The sequence below is a fragment of the Carassius carassius genome, chromosome 18 (genome assembly GCF_963082965.1).
Source record: "Carassius carassius chromosome 18, fCarCar2.1, whole genome shotgun sequence".
NCBI classification, from domain to species: Eukaryota; Metazoa; Chordata; class Actinopteri; order Cypriniformes; family Cyprinidae; genus Carassius; species Carassius carassius.
This window is the reverse complement of record NC_081772.1, coordinates 22,447,560-22,466,410: the sequence shown is the minus strand read 5'-3', so window position 1 is coordinate 22,466,410 and position 18,851 is coordinate 22,447,560. Positions and strand designations below refer to the sequence as shown.

Sequence of the window (18,851 nt, the reverse complement as noted above, 5' to 3'; positions counted from 1 at the left end):
GACCATTTACTTGCATTATGGTGGGGGGAGTTTTAATTATTTTTAAAATTAAAAAGATCAATAATGGTTTTGATCTGAGGAATTGAAATGCAACTATCTTTGTTTCTCAATCCCATGCCAAGGTAATTTATTATACATCACACTTTCAAGTGTCGGTTCAGATAGACGCGTGTGTGTATTTTGCTATTTATTTTTTATTTTTTCAATTGTCAGCAAATTGCTTGTTCAATTTAAATGTGAATGAAAGTGTTGTCTCTATCATGAAATAAATGAAATATAAAGAAAAGTGTTTTGTCATCTTTATTTAAAAATTTAAGACATTTGTTTACGATTATTGATCCATGCAAAGAAAAAAAAATCCCAGTTGACACAACATGATTTAAGTTGACTGGGCAAGAAAATAATAGTCAAGTCAACTTAAACAAGTTTGTTACCTGAACTAATTCCACTCTAATGGGAAGTTGTTTCAACAAGAAATATGTTGTCAAAATAAAAACAAAATTTAGGCAGCGGGGAACAAAGTATTTTTAGTTGACTCATCAAATAATTTTTTACAGTGTAAATGAAGATCATGAAAAGTGAGTTGAACTCAGGAACAGGATCATTTTATTTTCTTGATTTTGGTAAAAGCTGTAGGAGTGGATTGGCATTTCTGGATCTGATTAAATTCTTCTGCCCTCAGTTTGTGAACATGGGGAAAGCTCTGTCTTCTGAGCCCAGACTAAATATGGAGACAGCCTACACAGCAGCAAATGAGTGGCTGGGGATTCCTCCATTGCTGGATCCAGATGGTAACACACAAACAAACCATTCACTTTCTTTGAAGAATAGATGTGTATTGTTTGTGCCTTCTAGGGGAATGCACTTAATTGCTGTATGACCTGCTTTCACACTTCAGAAATAAACATGTAATGAAAACACATGAGCTATAGTTCTGCAGTAAAATTCTGGGCCCGCTCATTTCTTTATTTCTGAAGACAATTACCAGTCATATTTCCTGAGAATCTGATGGCAAAGTGTGGTGTGGCTTTTTAGCTTTGTAACCGTGATAGCAAAAAAAGCAGAATTGAGTTAGGCTGGAATTCATAATCGAGTGACACTGGACCCCAGCTATAACATTAAGCATCTATGAATGATAATGTGATGTTTTGTTTATTTATTTATTATTTATTTTGCACACTAGATCTTGCAGTGCATTAACCAGATGAGCAGTCTGTCATCACTTATGTAGCCCAGTTTCTTGAATGTTGTCCAGGCCATAATGAGGTGGGGATATGTTTATTTCTTGAAAATGAACACACACACACACACACACACACACACACACACACACACACACACACACACACACACACACACACACACACACACAATTTCAAAAGGACAGTGCATCAACAGATTCCTGTATAGGCACACCAAATTTCATTGAAAGATGAGGCAGATGTGGACTGATTCAGTTAGGTGCGTGTTATATGTAATATTTCTGCTGAAGCTTTGAGAGGACTTCATAACTCTTCTGAGACCAGCCAAGATGAACAAACCTACTATACTGGAGATCAAAAGCTCAGCTCAGAGTCAGAGTCTGCCTGTCCTTCAGACAACCCTGTGAGTTTAGCTGCTCTGTCTGAACATTTCCTCACCATGAAGAGTTCCAGCTGGTCAAATAGGCAATCCCTGTCAGAATCCACTTGGGGGCAGTGTTGTGAGTCTTTAGCATGGAAGAAAGGCTCGATGGGAAGCCTGGAGGACATTGGTAACTGTTCAGAGGTTTCAAAACATGCTGTTTATGTTATGTCAGTGCTGGGATCAGATGAAGAGGACACATATAGCTACATATTAGTGCTGAAACATAAAGATAAACTAGAGTCAAATGTCGACCTTGAATTAAATACAATTATGGATGCACAGGGTAGAGTTTGCCAGTAAATTTTTTTGTGAGACCAAGAGGCAGTTAAAGCACACAAATGTATTGATTAGGTCAGGTGACGATGAAAGTGCAGACATCCATGTGTCCCAAAGGGACTGTGAATTAGAAAACTGTTCACCTGCTTCTGACTCTTTGCCGATGAAACAGTCTGGTAAATATATAGCTGTATTATCTCGTGATGAACATTTGGACTTGGGCTGTTCATTTTAAACGAAGGACAGTATTTACTCAGATGCACTGAATCTGACTCACATTGATGGTGTTGATGATGCATTTGTGCCACCAGTGAAAAATGGTCTATATAAGGATCAAATCGGAGAGGACCTTTTCCCCGGTGCAATGTAGGATGGTCTATCAGATAATGAACCAATATGAACCAATAACGAAGAGTTTTAGATAGAATAACTGGAGAGCCGACAGTTTCACATACAATGAGGTATGGATTATATTCTACATACATGTTATTTCATTGTTTAGTTGAAAGTAGTTTTGAAACAAGCTATGGTCATTGGAAATGCATGCCTCTACCTACATTTCTGCAAAGCTCCAAAAATGTACATACATTACACATTATACATACATTTCACTGCAGTTTCCATGTGTAATGAACATTAGGGGCAGTAAAACAGCAACCACTTTTAGGATTTAAAACCAAATTATAATCATGGGTGCAGATTTTTGATTAATAAAGACTTAATTTTGTGCAGTTCCTTACACGGTGTTTTGATATGAACTATTGCATAATATGTGAAGTACTACATTTTAATAGTTAAATGATTGCTTCTTGTGTGTTTTAGGAAGGGGGACTTGACCTTACTAGTTGACCTAAAGAGGTGAAAGAGCTACACGTGCTTCTGTTCCTCTGGATGATCGCCTACTGCATCCTTATGTGTCCTCACTTGGATTTTTTTCAGTCTATTAAACCCTAAATAGCAGTATATTACAAATTTAATTACAATGTTGTATAAAGTACTATACTGTGGGTCCACACACAAAACACTCCATCTCAGACCTTATCAGACATTTAACAAAAAAGCCCACTGAATTAGAGATGCTAACTCAACCCCAAAAAAATAAAATAATAAAATAAATAAATATTAATAATAAATATAGCTGCAAGCAGAAATTAGGGGCCAAGCAAGCCTCAGACCAACTGCAGGAATGAGTAATTAAAACCATTTTAAGATTATTTTAGGCATAATGGCTGAAAAATAAAAAAATACAACATCTAGCAGCATAATTTATTATCTAGCAGCATAATTTATTGTCAAACCAATGTGGTGTGCTCTGTGTGACTTAACAATGACACACAGAAAGTTTGGTGTCAATTTACCAAAGCATTGCAGAGATACAGCCTCAAGTGTCATTTTAGCATCATGTCTCAAATTCGTTGCTGTGGTATGCGAAAACGGTTTTGTCTATTGACACAAAATCCAGAACTTTGTGTCCAGCAAGGTCTGACGATTCTATGATTTGATTTTGGTCAAAATCGGACCAATGGTCTAGAAGGAGTTCGAAAAAGTATGTTTTCAATATAAATCAAAATGGCGGACAGGAAGTTTGGCTGACTATAGCAACATTGGTATCATGACCGAAGGAATCTATTAATACCAGTCTCATTACAATAGGCAAAATTCACAGAAAGCTATTAGCATATATAATCACATTATAACTTTTAACCACAAGGTGGCACTGTTTCAATCCATTTTGAGTACTGTCAGGTCATGGTCTGGATGGTACATACAAAGTTTCTTAATAGTACACCAATGCATTCATAAAATATAGCATTTTATATCATAATAATCTATTGTAGTCAATGGCAATTTCATGTTATGTTCAATTATAGCACCACCAAGAGGCACAATCCCATAGTGTGCCCATACATGTTTGTGTCAAATTTGGTGAAAATATCTCATTTTCTTTTGGAGTTATAGACAGTTTTATATATGAGAACAGAAAAAAGACTGATTGCCAACTTTGTTTGCATTCATTTGCCACTTACTATAAATTTGTTTAAAATTTTTACCAAGTTTTGTGACTATGTCAATGTGTTCATAAAAAATAGCATTTTACTACATAAACCAAAATGGCTGATGCCCAAAATGGCTGACATGGGAAAGTCTGGTGTCATTCAACTCGGCACGATGTGCCCAATCTAAAGACATCAGTTTTGTGATTTTTTGGTCAAACCATTCAGAAGTTCTAAGCAAACATATGCATTTTTCATATGTCCTGACCACTAGGTGGCACTGTGCCGAAACACTGCAGGTAGTCTCAGGTCATACTTGATATAACACACACCAAGTTTGGTCTTAATACGCCAAACTGTTGCAGAGATATAGCCTCACATGCATTTTTGCATGCTTTTCGTCAAATTTGTTCGCATGTTATTCCAAAACAGTTTTACAAATCAACTTGAATTCCATAAATTTTTTCCAACATGGTCTGAAGATGATCTGTTTCAATTTTCATAAAAATCGGCGCAACGGCCTAGGGCGAGTTAAAAAAAGTTGAATTTTGGGGTTCATTCGACTCAGCATGAGCCAACAAATTTTCTTTTTCTGGCTTATGGTTCTAAAGTTATTAGCATAAACATGAGTGCAAATTTGGACAAGTGGTGGCGCTAGAGAGTTTGAGTTAGAGACTCCAAGTTGGCTCTGATTAATGTTGGGACTGTCCTCTATCAGTGTGCCAAGTTTCATAACTTTCCCACAATCGGTTCTATGGGCTGCCATAGATTTTCGGCGGCAGAAGAAGAAAAAGAATGTCAATGGATAAAATAGATGCCATTTGGTGCTTGTCCCCTAATAATATTTATTGAGTGATGCAGAAATTAGTCCTAAAACACAGAAATGGGTTTTTATGTATATATATATATTTGCTGCTGTACCTTTAATAAATCTAGCATACACAACTGTCCTTGCGTGTGCCACGAGAAACAAGGTTTAGTATTAGTTTACAGTAGTTGGTGTTCCCTCATCCTTCAATAACAGTTTGCAAATCTTGCTTTACATCATAAAAGGTTCACAAAACAATATGTAATAAAATATGCATAAACAAGGTCTGTTCCAAAATCAGTGAGCTCCCCCTCTGCCTAAATAGGCATCTGCCTTCTAAGGTAGTAATATCCTAAAATATGGAAAAAAATAAGCTCTCCACTCACAAGTGATTCCAACAGAGTTAGCATGTTGCTAAGCTAAATACAAAATGTGCAGCTTTCTTCTAATATGCATAAACATGCATAGCACACATATTGAGCAAAACAGTCATTAATTATTTTATTATTAATGAAATATGTTTTCATCAATGGTTTTTGGTACTGAATTAATTTTATTAACAATCAACATTTCACTTTGTCCATCCAGATGGAGGATGGAGAGTAGTTTTTTTTTTTTTACATTAAGATCATAGCAATGGTTTCTGGGATTATATTTCAATATCAGAATCACATACATGCACATGATAACTTATTACTTAAATGTGAGACACTTTTTCTTTGCTTTACTTTTACTTTTCCTTTTTTTTTGATCCAGAAACTTTTGCCATAACACACACACACACACACACACACACACACACACACACACACACACACACACACATATATATATATATTATTGTCATATGCTAGCATATTGACAACAGCTAGCATCTTCTTGTGGTGTTTAGGAATAATAGTATATATTTGCTTTCTATTACCTCATTGTAACTTATTCATAGATGGTTATTTTGGCAAGTGAAATTGGACTTTTCATGATATGACCACTTTTTGATGACATAAATTTGCCTGAATCTATGCACTTAAACTGAGACTAAAGAGAGACTATCTGAGCAATCAAACAGTGTGTGTGGATCTGGGGGCGATAGAACAAGCCAAACTGTTCAAATATGTACGACTAAGCATGGACTGGGTGAGATTTGAGCTCTCACTGCAGCAAAGCCAACATTTTCTGAGAATGTGTTTGTTTGCTGTCAAGGTCAGGGCCACTAATCAATGTCAGTCTCTTTCAACATTTCCCTTGGAAAACGATTCGAAGAGGAGTTTGGACAGTTACGTATACCCCTAGCTGTGGTTTCTGTGCAGCAGTGAGCTATCAAGAGATTACAAATAGTATTATTTTGTTGGTGCATACATGCACCTTCCTGACCATCTATAACCTACAGAAGACTCTTACAAAACAAATCTCGCTCATTATTATCTTAAGCGTGATGTTGATTGCAAGTGCAGTTGTGAACCAGGAACCTCCCAGAAAGCTGGAGGCACCACAAAGGGTCAGTTAGAAGTAGCAGGCCGAGCTACTTAACATTGTATTGCAACCTAGGCTCATTGGAAATATGTCCCTGTGGCAACATTTCAATAAAAAATTTAAATAAAATAAATAATATATATATATATAGGTCTATTTCTAGGCCATTTATAAAATAAGAAAATTGATTACATTAATTATGTGAACTCCGTGTAAAAAGGTCAATTTTATTTTATTTTTTTCAGCTGAAGCACAAGATTCTCTTTGGACCACTCGCAATCAGGTTACAAGCATAAGGAGTTCACTTCCATCCGACTTGGGGGACAGAGACATCTGCATTGTAGAGTAAAGTTTGACAGATGTTGACTAGAGAAATGGTTAGTGACATACAGTGATTACACCTCACAAAAGTCTTGAAAACAAGAAAAACATGACTGAAAAAGATACTGCATTGCCTCATCCGGCCTTTGTAAATTACACTGCCTTAAAAGTGATACATATAAAATACTAGTAAATCCATAAATTATCAATGAGTGTGTGTCTAGTGTGAAAGAAATAAAGAAAGAAAGAAAGAAAGAAGGTAAATCTTGCATCTCTGTAAACAACAAGCTCAAGAAGCTTAATTTTGAATTCAACTGTTGTAAACATGCCAATAAAATGGAGAGAAAGTGACATTGTGCATTCTCCCTTCTCCCTTTGACAGTTTTGCAGAGATCCAACTCCCATAGTTTGTTTTGGGGGGAAAAAAACATATAATTTAGAGTATACTTGCTTGATAAGTATGTTGTTCACTATATGTTCTCCAGATAAGCCAGCTGTACATATCCCTCGAAGGAGAATGATCGGTGTTGTATCATGTGAGGGCATTCATTTTAAGCACCCTTCTCTAACAGTACAGTATATCATAGGTTGAGTGATGGTGTCTCTCACATATAGTGGATGAAACCTGATTTAAAAGAAGGGGGAAATCCAATGTTAACTTTGAGATTTTTTATTGAATATGATGAAGTTACAGGTTTAGAAGTTAAAAATTATTCATACAAAAAGAGTTTGCAACAGCAATATTTTTTATTTTTTTTTATTTCATATACATTAAACAATGTTAAAAAAAGGGTAGACTCCTTATTTGATCATCATCGTCAGGAAGAAAGAAAGAAAGAAAGAAACTACATTATCTTAAGACGTGAAGACCTTTTTGATCAACCGTTTGAGAAGTAGACAGTCATATCAATAAAATGGTCATTGACAAATATTTTTTGTATTTTTTTAATCTAAATCCCATCAACCAGCACACACACACACACACACACACACACACACACACACACACACACACACACACACACACAATTTAGGTATTGGAAACCTGTGACACTGAAGTCCAAAACTTTGTTGCATCACTGAATGTAGAGCAACAGCTAATCACTAGCGATTATGTTCACAGAACGGGGGTGGAAATGGGTAAATATTTAAAGATTTACTCGACTGATATCTGAAGGACTATAAATTGACTCCATTCCATCCAAGCAGTCTCCCGTCAAGAGGACTTTGATGGTAAGTGACAGTAATTGTTTCTCCAGAAGTGCCGTGATTGAACTAAATTACTGTAGAACCAGAAATAGTGAAATAGCTACTGTGTGTAACGCAAAAGCTAAGATTTGTGTCACACATTTCAAGATCCGTTTGAGAAACTCTGTACCCTCTGGTCATAAAACACAGGTGAAAAAATGTGGGGAAAGATTTATTACAGTGTGTTCGCTGCCCTGCTGGTAGCAATGGCCTGGGCTGCACCCCACGATGACCATGACCATGACGGCCACACAGCTGATCACTACCACCATCTCCACCACGGGAAGGACGAAGCCCACCCAAAACATGATGGGGACCATGGCTGCTCTCAGCTTGCTCAACACAACGCTGACTTCGCCTTCTCCCTCTACAAGAAACTTGCATTACATCCTGATGCCGAGGGCAAGAATATTTTCTTCTCCCCAGTTAGTATCTCAATGGCTTTGAGCATGCTTGCTGTAGGTGCCAAGGGCAGCACGCTTTCACAGATATACAGCAGTTTGGGTTACAGTGAGTTGCAGGCTTCACAGGTCAATGAGGGTTATGAACACTTGATTCACATGCTGGGCCACAGTCAGGAAGCTATGCAGCTGGAGACAGGCGGTGGTGTGGCCATCAGAGAAGACTTCAAAGTGGTTGACCAGTTCCTGAAGGACGTTCAGCACTACTATAAGAGCGAAGTCTTCAGTGTTGACTTCTCCAAACCTGAAATTGCTGCAGAAGAGATTAACAAGTTCATCGCCAAGAAAACCCATGACAAGATAACCAGTATGGTGAAGGACCTGGACGCCGATATGGTGATGATGCTGATCAACTATATGTACTTTAGAGGTAAAAAAAAAAACACCTTATCTTTCATTTAATGATATTCCTGAAATGGATCTTGGTTTGATGTTGGTTGATGATGACCTGAAGTTCTTGCAATTTGTCCTGATAGGGAAGTGGGATAAACCATTTGATGCACAACTGACCCACAAAGCTGACTTCAAAGTGGACAAGGACACCACCGTGCAAGTTGATATGATGAAAAGAACCGGTCGCTATGACATCTATCAAGACCCTGTCAACCAAACTACGGTCATGATGGTGCCCTACAAAGGCAATACCTCCATGATGATTGTTCTTCCTGAGGAAGGGAAGATGAAGGAGATTGAAGAATCCATCAGCAGACGCCATCTTGAGAGCTGGCATGATAAACTCTTCAGAAGGTAGTACCGGTGACACCTTTTTAAATTAAATTAAAAGTATTTAAATCCATGTATTGGTTGACCTCTAACAACCTTGAAAATGACCCATACCACATAGTATCTGTTATACAATATTTAACTTTTCTGCCCTGCAGCTCTGTTGACCTGTTTATGCCCAAGTTCTCAATCACTGCAACTTCCAAATTGAAAGGCATTCTGCAGGACATGGGAGTGACTGATGCATTCAGTGACACAGCAGATTTTTCTGGGATGACAGGAGAGGTCAAAGTCATGGTGTCACAGGTACGTGTACTTGTTAACTTGTGTAGCACCACTGATGGTTGCTAGACCTTAAGATTCTGAAAACTCTACTAAGTGATGTTAACATTTTGGGCCCAATCTCCAGGTTGTCCATAAGGCAGTCCTCAGCGTGGATGAGAAGGGCACAGAGGCAGCGGCTGTAACCACAATAGAAATCATGCCTATGTCCCTGCCAGACTCTGTGATACTCAACCGACCTTTCTTGGTACTGATTGTAGAGGACACCACCAAGAGCATCCTCTTCATGGGCAAGATCACAAATCCAACAGTGTGAGGTCCAACTCCAAAAAGAACTTGCTGGCACTCTGCATAAGGCTGCTAATCATTATGTAGATCTCCTCATTGTAAACTGCAATAAATTGGTTTGATTGAACTCTTATAGCAAGAGTTTGAGTGTATCAGTGGTGGTAGTGACTTCTGTAACGCTTTCTTTTGTTGTCTCAGTGCTACTCCTCAGTAGTTATGCAAATTAATGACAGACATTTTGGTTTGCAAAACTGATCTTTTCCTGAAAGGCTTCATTTAGTCCCTGGAACACAGTTGGGAGATACTGGACTTCACAGAATGCTCAGAAGGCAGCATGTCGTGATTGGGGTCTAGAACCCTAAGAAAGCTATTGCAAGAACGATGCAAAATCCTAAAACTTTATTTCAAATTTTTGGTTCCCAGATTTTCAAAGTGGTCTCAAACTTTGGACTCCACTGTATATAGAGCTTTGTTGGCTCTCAGTTTTTGAGTTCAAATGCATCGAGATGAAACAACACCATATAAATATATATTCTTTTTGAATCTCAAACCTTAAAAGGAAAAAATGCATAAATAAATATAATAATACAAATTGTAAAACTTCACAAAAAAGGAAAAACCAGAAGGCTGGCAGCAATTTATGTTTATTTCCAAATAAACTAATCTAGACCACAGATTAGGGGGCAGCTTTGTTTTGGGTTGCACAACAGAGGAGAGGATGATATAACCTCTGGTCCGTTCCCCTCTCTGGCCTTTAACCTTATGATAGAGCCACTGCTCCAGGATAGTGTGCTCAATCAATAACACGTCCTCCATAAATCCCACACATCAGGCTGAGGCATGTATGTTTCTTCTAAGATATCAAAAATGCAAATAAATGAAAATGAAAATAAAATAAAACCCTTCATGATGATTCCCATTCCAAGCTAACACTGGCAAAGGCTCTGGACCATATGTCAGTTTCTCACATGTTTCTGGTCAATCCTGATATCATCATGTGCTTGTGACTTCTTTCAAGGGCAGAATCATGACTGGTAGGTGTGGATGAGGCTTTTTTTTCTGTTCAGCAGAAAATAAGACACTTTGAAGAATGTGGGTAATCAAACATGATGGCCCCCATTGAATTCTATAGTAAGGGGAAAAATAATACTATGGAACAGGGGCCATCAACTTTTCAGTTTCCCACATTCTTCAAAATATCTTTTTTTGTGAGTACAGTGAAGATGCAGGCCCGGAGGCCCACCTTCACACTCAGACCTGCACGCTCAGAGCAGCACTTCCAGAACTATTGTTTTTTTCAGACAGTGCCTCCTGCTGTTTCGATGAACATTTGTTTTGTAGCATAACATAATAATTCGTCCCCTTGGAATTATAAGGTTCTATCTGACAATTTTCTCTTAATGTCGGTGTTATTATACCATTCTGGGATACTTAATATGTTTTCTAGCAAAATAAAGAAAACGTTAAAGTATGAAAGTTAAAATAAAATATTATTATTTGTAGGTACGGGAAACTAAATTAATTAATAATAATATATTTGTCAATGACCTTCGAAGGAAAAATTGGGACAGGCTTTATTTAGTTCCTGGTGTTGAAGCTGCATGGGATTTTTTTTTATACTGAAGTTGGGCTAGTTATTGACAGACATGCTCCATGGAAATCCATTAAGGTTAAAGGCCATCATTTGCCTTGTGTTAATGGTGATCTTATTAATCTTTTTAAAAAGAGGGATAGGGCCTGGGTTAAACATAAACACACACAACTGCCTGATGACTGGGAGAAATACAAACGATTACGAAATCAATGTACAACTCAAACAAGAAATGCTAAAGCAATTTCAAATAATATGATAATTAATAATGAAATAACTAATGATCCAGCCATGATTTCAAATGCCTTTAGTTTGCTTTTTTCTCAAACACCGCTTGTTCAACCTCCTGTTTTTCACGCAGACCTGTGTGTTAACAGCCAACCTTGCGGTACCTCATTCAAATTTAGGCAGGTAAGATCAACGGATGTTCAACAGGCTATTAATAAGCTTTCCAATAGCAGTGGTCCTGGCCCTGATGGCCTTCAGGGTAAGTTTATTAAACTTGCCTCGCATGTACTAGCACCCCTACTGGCTGTGCTTTTTAACATGTCTTTTGATACCTGTGAAGTGCCCCTCGCGTGGAAATGTACTAAAGTCATTCCTTTGCACAAAGGTGGAGACTTACAAATTCTGAACAATTATAGACCAATATCAATAATTAATAGTGTGGTTAAATAATTTTTAATCAGTTATCTGATTATCTATCTGATAATAATTTCTTTACTCAATGCCAATCAGGTTTCAGAAAATACTTCTCCACTACCACTGCTCTTTTAAAACTCTCTAATGACATATTTTCTAGTTTTGATGAAAATCTGTGTACCGGTGCCATTTTCTTAGATCTCTCCAAAGCGTTCGATTTAGTTGATCACTATCTTCTATTGGATAAATTGCATGCTATTGGCCTCTCGAGATCATCTTTACTCTGGTTTAATTGTTATTTTCATCATCGTCGTCAGGGTGTGTCTTACAAGGGTTGTCAGTCTGATTATACAGGTATAGTGAAAGGCATCCCTCAAGGTTCTTCTCTTGGACCTTTATTATTTTCTAACTTTGTTAATGATATGCCCTTATGCTGTACAGATTGTAATATTCATCTTTATGCCGATGATACAGTTATTTACTGTAGTAAACCTACCATCTCTGGGATAAACCTCTCTTTACAGCACGACTTCAATTCTGTACAGCAGTGACTATTGGCTAATAAACTTCTCCTTAATAAATCAAAGTCCTATTCTTTATTGTTCCATAGGAAAGCCTTGGATATAGGTGAAAACAACCTTAATCTTTGCTTTCTCGACTCCTCTCCTTTAGAGTCAACTGAGACCTTTAAATACCTTGGTGTTTGGCTGGAAACTGATTTATCTTTTAAAACTCATGTACAAGCATTGACAAACAAACTCAACTCTCGTCTTAAAATACTTTATCAATCTGTTAACTGTTTTAATTTTCTGGTCAGGAAAAGAATAGTCTTACAGCTGCTCATGCCTATTTTGGACTATGCCGATATTATTTATCAGAATACTACTGCTTCTTGTTTGCATTCCATTGATGTGGTCTACAACAGTCTTTGCCGTTTTGTTCTCCGCTGTCCCTTTAGGACACACCGTTGTGTGTTGTACAGACATTTGTCCTGGTTTGTCCCTTCTGCCAGGAGACAGTATCACTGGTTACAGTTTATTTTTAAAAGTTTTTGCTTGAATTATCCAGTTTATCTCAAGCAACACTTAGTGCTTTATAATTCATTATACAGCCTGCGACACAATGATCAGATCTTTTTTTGTTGTTCCTAGAGTTAAAAGACAGGGAAATATGCATTTTGTTTTAAGGCTCCATATGATTGGAATAATCTTCCATTTTCTATCCGTTCTTTAACTTCACTTACAGAGTTTCGAAGGGCCCTTGGGGAACATCTTCGGAACATTTGTCTTTGTTTCTAGTTTTGTTTGTTTGACCTTGGACTTGGAATTCATTGGTCATGTGTTTACTATTTCTCATTTTTATGTCCTCATTTTTATTTATTTTTTATTATTATTATTGTTATTATCATCATCAATGTTCTTGTTTGTGTTCCTCTTAGTCCTTGATCTTGTGCAATGCTAGTCATGTGGTTGTTTTATTGTCATGTCACTTGTGGGGTTCGTGCTGGGTGGGGTGGGGTTGAGCATTGGGAGCTGGTATATGGGTGTTGTTGTGTTTTGTTGTGCTGTTTTTGACTGTGATATTTGCTTTGCTGTTTTGGTTCATTTTGCTTTGATGTACTGGAGGACCCCCTCGAAAACGAGATGTTTCATCTCAAGGGGTTAATCCTCGCAATAAAGATATGTTAATAAATAAATAAATAAATTTGTAACATATTTTAGAACTATGTAGGTCTACTGTACATATTACTGTATTAACTACTATTATTTCATACTAATATTACAACTTAATTTACTATTAGTAGTAGTAGTATGTGTAAGAAAAATAATATTGCATGTTCTTTTTTATTGTAGACTACTTTACAAATTTCAAAGTGCTACCACAGACAATAACAGTAACACAATAACAGTGTTACAATTATAAATAAGTTCTGTTATAATTACAAATAAAATCTTTGGAATAAAACATGGCCTTGAGTTTATTTTCATCAAAATATCAAGTAATCTGCGTAGAATTGACAATATGAGCTCTGTTGTCACACCCCTGGACTCATTAGGTTGTGTTTTCCCTCCATGTGTTCCATGTCCCATGTTAATTATTTAATTTCCTAGCACCTGTGTTGTCCCAATCATCCTGTCTTTATAAGCCTTGTCCTTTCATTTTAGTTTTTTCGAGTCTACCAGTTCCATACGTGTGTCTTCCTTCTGTTCTCCCTGTTGGATTTATTCCTGTTTTGGATTAATAAAGACTATTTCGATTATCCTAGGCTCCATGTTCCTTCCGACACAGTAGCGTGACAGAAGTTTATTCCATTTGTCTACCCTCCATTTGTTTTCCGGATTTCCTCAGTCTTTTATTTCTGTTGTGTGCCCTTATGGATCCCTTCCTTCGCCTCTGACTCCTCCTCCACCTGCTTCGCCGCCATTGGTTGGCCCCCTGGAGTCGGCAGTCATTCCTCCTCCATGGCTCCTCCCACCGTCGGCTCCACCATGGGCTGTAATTATGGTTGTGGCCTGGGTCCAGCTGGACTCCTCCTGCTCCAAGCTCCTCCTGTCTCCTCCCTGGCTCCTCCCTCCATCGTCTCTGTCTGCAGGCCCCGTCTCCTGGGGGTCCGTCCTCCGCCACAACTGCCTCCAAAAATGACGGACATTACTTCCTCATCCCATCTTGACAGTGAGTGCATATACCCCCAGTCTATATGGAGTCTATATGGTCCGCAAAAGTAAGCATGGAGCTTCTACTCCACTCAATGTGCAAAATAAAATATGGGGGCAACAACATCGTGTTTCGTGTGAATTAAATGAATTCCAGACTAATATGGAGTTGGCTTGGAGAAGTGGACTGCTGTCATAAAAGTGTGTTCACCTCCGGTCAGTTTCATACTGCAAAACCTTTTTTAACCTCATCTTCACTCACAGAAGAATGCTTAAAAGAAATGGTTAAAAGCAAGTGGTTTGGGCAGGACAAAATAAAACAGTGTCGATCATAAAAAACTAGCCCAAGAAGAAAATGCACCACTGTCAGTTGAATCCAAGATTGAAGTCCCACCATCAAAAAGATTAATATTAGTCTACAAGCCTAATATATCATATTATAGTAAACTGGGCGTCATGGGGCTCTATAATACTATTTTAAGGAGCGGAAAATAGACTGCGCCATAAATCAGCTCAAACCTGCTTTAAGTCTGGCGCAATGTTTTTTCTTTGTTATTTAAAGAGCATACACGCTGCTTATTAAAAACAGCAACGCGCAGCAGCACACAACATGACAACTATTAAAAATGAAAGGATTGCAATGCATAATATTTTTTGTAGGCTATATATATATATATATATATATATATGCCTACATGCCATAATGGATAGTCATCACATATATCAGAATTAGGCTATTTCCCCCGCACACGAACAGCTCCGTTTCATCTCGGAGAAGCGTTCTGTCTTTGCGCTTGCCAAATTCCGCTGTGTAAATAGCAAATCCGTCATAGCACGAGCGCAACTGGCTCTTAAAGGGAATGGAAGATGAGACTCTGATTTGTTTATTGCACCTTACGCCCAAAAAAACACACATTACTCATTAAGAAAATAGGGACAACCTTTTTAGACCATGCGCTCAAGCGCGCCAACCATTTTTCCGTCGTTAAAATAGCAAAAGTGGATTTGGACACACCCTGAGTGCCAATAGTATGTTCCTGCACAGCCGGAGGCTGCAGATTCAGGACCACAGATCTAGGACCCTAGCTTTTCGTGACAGCCCCACCTACCATACTGGACGATATAGCGATGGCTGCAGTTTCAGGACCCTAGTTCTAGTACCCTGTTGGTTTAGTTTGCAGTCATGTTACTTTGTATATAGCATCAATATATTATTCTCAGTAGTATTTGTTTTTAAATGTGATTTTTGATTCAAAATTGCAGTATAGGTCAATTACTAAGTGTGCTTTGAGTCACAATTTTAAATTTAAACATGAATTTACAAAAAATATAAATAAAATATACATTTTGTAAAATTGATGTATATCAATTTTAAAACAACTGTAAAAAATGAAGAACCTTTAAAGTCTTAGTCTCTTGAATTATACAGTATATTGATTAATCTCCTTAAGGTGAATTAGCCCATTATCAGGTAAGTTAAAGTTGAAATCAGTGTATGGAGTCACTAAACTAGAGCCAATATTTTAAAAGTTGTTTAGCAAGACAAGACACAAGAATGAATCAAGAATGTTTATTATATATATATATATATATATATATATATATATATATATATATATATATATGTATATATATATGTGTGTGTGTGTGTGTGTGTGTGTGTGTATCATTTTTGCGACAACATCACAACAGAACCAAAGTGAATCCCTTTTCCATCAGTTGCTTCATCGATAGAATGGCTGTAGGCTTCAACTTCAACTAATTTGGTGGGAATTATTATTAATTCATAGTTAGCAGTTCTCACTATGTAAACTTTGCACCGTTTAAACGTTATAAAATAAAACTTAATTAAATATCGGTACTCACCGTCTGATTGCTGTCCTCGTCATCCATCTTTAATTAGTGTTGATCCAGTACGGTAGGAGGCGCTGTCACAAAAAAACTAGGTTCCTAAAGCTGCGGTCCAAGAGTTGCGGTCCTGAAACTGCAGCCTCCGGTTGTGCAGGAATACCCTTCTCCTGAGTGCACCTGCACCGTGCGCTTTACACTTTGCGTTTAGATCGTTAAAATAGGGCCCATGGTGTCATATGACAAAAGGGCACCTCTTTCAAGTGCACCCTGCACTCTTCCGAAAGGTTCGGAACACTGACAGCACTGAAGAATTTCAGGCTACAGCGATAGAGAAAAAACAAAAACAAACCTTGTTCTAAACTGTATGAAAATGTTCATGTCATTGTCAACAGATTATTTTCATTCCTGTAGGGCAAGGACATATACATTGCATACTTTTATGTTGTCCCTGTATGGAAAATAACTCCTCACAACATTGTTACTGGGTTACTGGTGAGTATATGTACTATATTTACTGTGTGGGAGTTAAAAACTAAATTAAAGGACATAACTGTCCTGATCGATTCTAGGAAGATGCAGACTTAAAAGACCTGTTAGTCTTTCCAGCATGGACAAATGCTAATGGACCAGAACACTGTTGTCTGTGTAAGAAAATATTGAAATGTCTACTAGAGCATATATTGATTGCTATTGCAATATGTGTGTTTCTAAAATCAAACACTGAAATATCTTGGAAGAAGCAGTAAGGTTCAAATGAAATATTTTTACACCTTTAACATTTTTGATGATGCCGCTTCGAAGAGAGATGGTGTTTTTAGACTCTCTGTACGCAGAGCATTACATTCTTATAGCCATTTCTATCCATTTCTTAACAGTGTGATAGAGCTGTCACTTTTCGCTACCTTCCTAAAGCCGTTTCTTGCACTTCTGTCTATGTTCATCTAGCCTTTTTTAAGCAGGGTGTTCTCGAGATGAGGTGAGCTGTCATTGTCAATATTGCTGCCAATATCTTTTGTCTTACCAAGTTGATAATGGGACATGGACTGAAAAGACTGGATATGATTTTCCGGTGAGAAATCAACTTAAAGGGGTCATATGATGCTGCTAAAAAAATAATATTATTTTGCGTATTTGGTATAATGCAATGTGTTTCTGCAGTTTAAGTAAAAAAGAAAACACATTATTTTCCATATAATGCACATTATTGTTTCTCCTTTATGCCCTGCCTTCTGAAACACATAGATTTTTACAAGGCTCATTGGTCTGAAAAGAAAGATGTGCTCTGATTGACCAGCTATCCAGTCTGTTGTGATTGGCCGAATGCCTCAAGCGTGTGATGGAAATGTTACGCCTCTTAACATATGCCGTCGCCCAGGCCAGCAGTATGAGACTCAGTACAGCTGCTCGTGCACATCACATCATCGGTTCTCTTTTAGCAGTTTAGTCAATGTACTGTTAGGAGTAACTGAATGACTCTGGATATTGGTTTATTTCACGTCAGAGGCATTGTAAGGCACGTTTATAAACCGAATAACTTAAGTAATTTGTGGATTAGTGCGTACTGAAGACGCGAACCATTTCAAATGACTCAGTTCGATTTGCTGAACTGATTTGGTTCACTAAGAAGATCCAGTTAAATAGAGAGTTTTGTTTGCAAACCGGACATCACTAGACGAGAAAAAAACAATAAAACCCATTACAAATGAGGCATTTGTTCCATCCAGTGGGGACATAATAACTGATTATAATGATGATTATAATTTTTTTATGCACTGCTTTGCGTTGCTTATCGCGCTGCGTAAACATAAAACCATGTCTGAATTTGTTATCTGAGAGACAACAACAAGCCTACACTGCTCAAAACTCTCGTTTGTATCATAATTGGCAAATTATTAAAATTTATACTATGGGCCATTGAATGCTTGAATCTGATTGGCTGACGAACGTTCTGAGGTGTGCAATTATTTTCTGGTAAATGCAGGGCGAACGTACTTCAAGGCAGCTCTCCTGACCGCATTATAGTTACATATCACTTCACACAGTAAAGCTGTGATAACTGAAATTACTAAAAAAAACAACAACAACATGACATGACATTTCTCGCTGCTAAGAGACGCTGCTGCTGCCTAATTCACACAAGCTCTCTCTGTCTTTCTCTCTGTGTCTCTGTCTCTCTCGATCTCTTTCTAATAACTTCATTAATAACTGCATTAGAATGCTATCAACGGCTCATGCCCCCATTACCAACTTTAAAATAACGTTTTGGAACCAGCAAAAGAGGCGCTGGATGAGATGCAGAAGAAATAATCCTACTTACAATAATGATTAAAGTACAAAACCCGGACAAATTCCTTTAAATATATATCATCTGATCGATGTCTTGAGGTGTGGTAACGTAGTATAAGCGGAATAATCGCTTTGCATCATGGACGCATTACCAGGTGTGTATTATTTTTCTAATAATCCAATGGCCAGTCATCAATTATTCCTTACATAAATAATGTACTTACAGGCTATAAGTCAGAAGTGCCAGACTGTCCTTGCAGCGTTTCAACTGCCCAGCTTTATAGAAACAGCCATTGCGCCACAGATGCATTGCAGGCTACTGGTTCAGGA

General features: G+C 37.6%; 1 protein-coding gene and 1 pseudogene across 1 annotated transcript; both read left to right on the top strand.

Annotated features, from left to right (window-relative positions):
• Positions 1 to 571: 571 nt before the first annotated feature.
• Positions 572 to 2,272, top strand: LOC132091737 (uncharacterized; annotated as a pseudogene).
• Positions 2,273 to 7,576: 5,304 nt separating this feature from the next.
• On the top strand, positions 7,577 to 9,649 carry LOC132092668 (alpha-1-antitrypsin homolog). The gene is made up of 5 exons (XM_059499001.1): positions 7,577 to 7,728; positions 7,894 to 8,574; positions 8,681 to 8,951; positions 9,086 to 9,233; positions 9,337 to 9,649. The coding sequence occupies exons 2-5, from the start codon at positions 7,902 to 7,904 to the stop codon at positions 9,523 to 9,525; spliced, it is 1,281 nt and encodes a 426-aa protein (XP_059354984.1). The 5' UTR covers positions 7,577 to 7,728; positions 7,894 to 7,901; the 3' UTR covers positions 9,526 to 9,649.
• Positions 9,650 to 18,851: the final 9,202 nt, after the last annotated feature.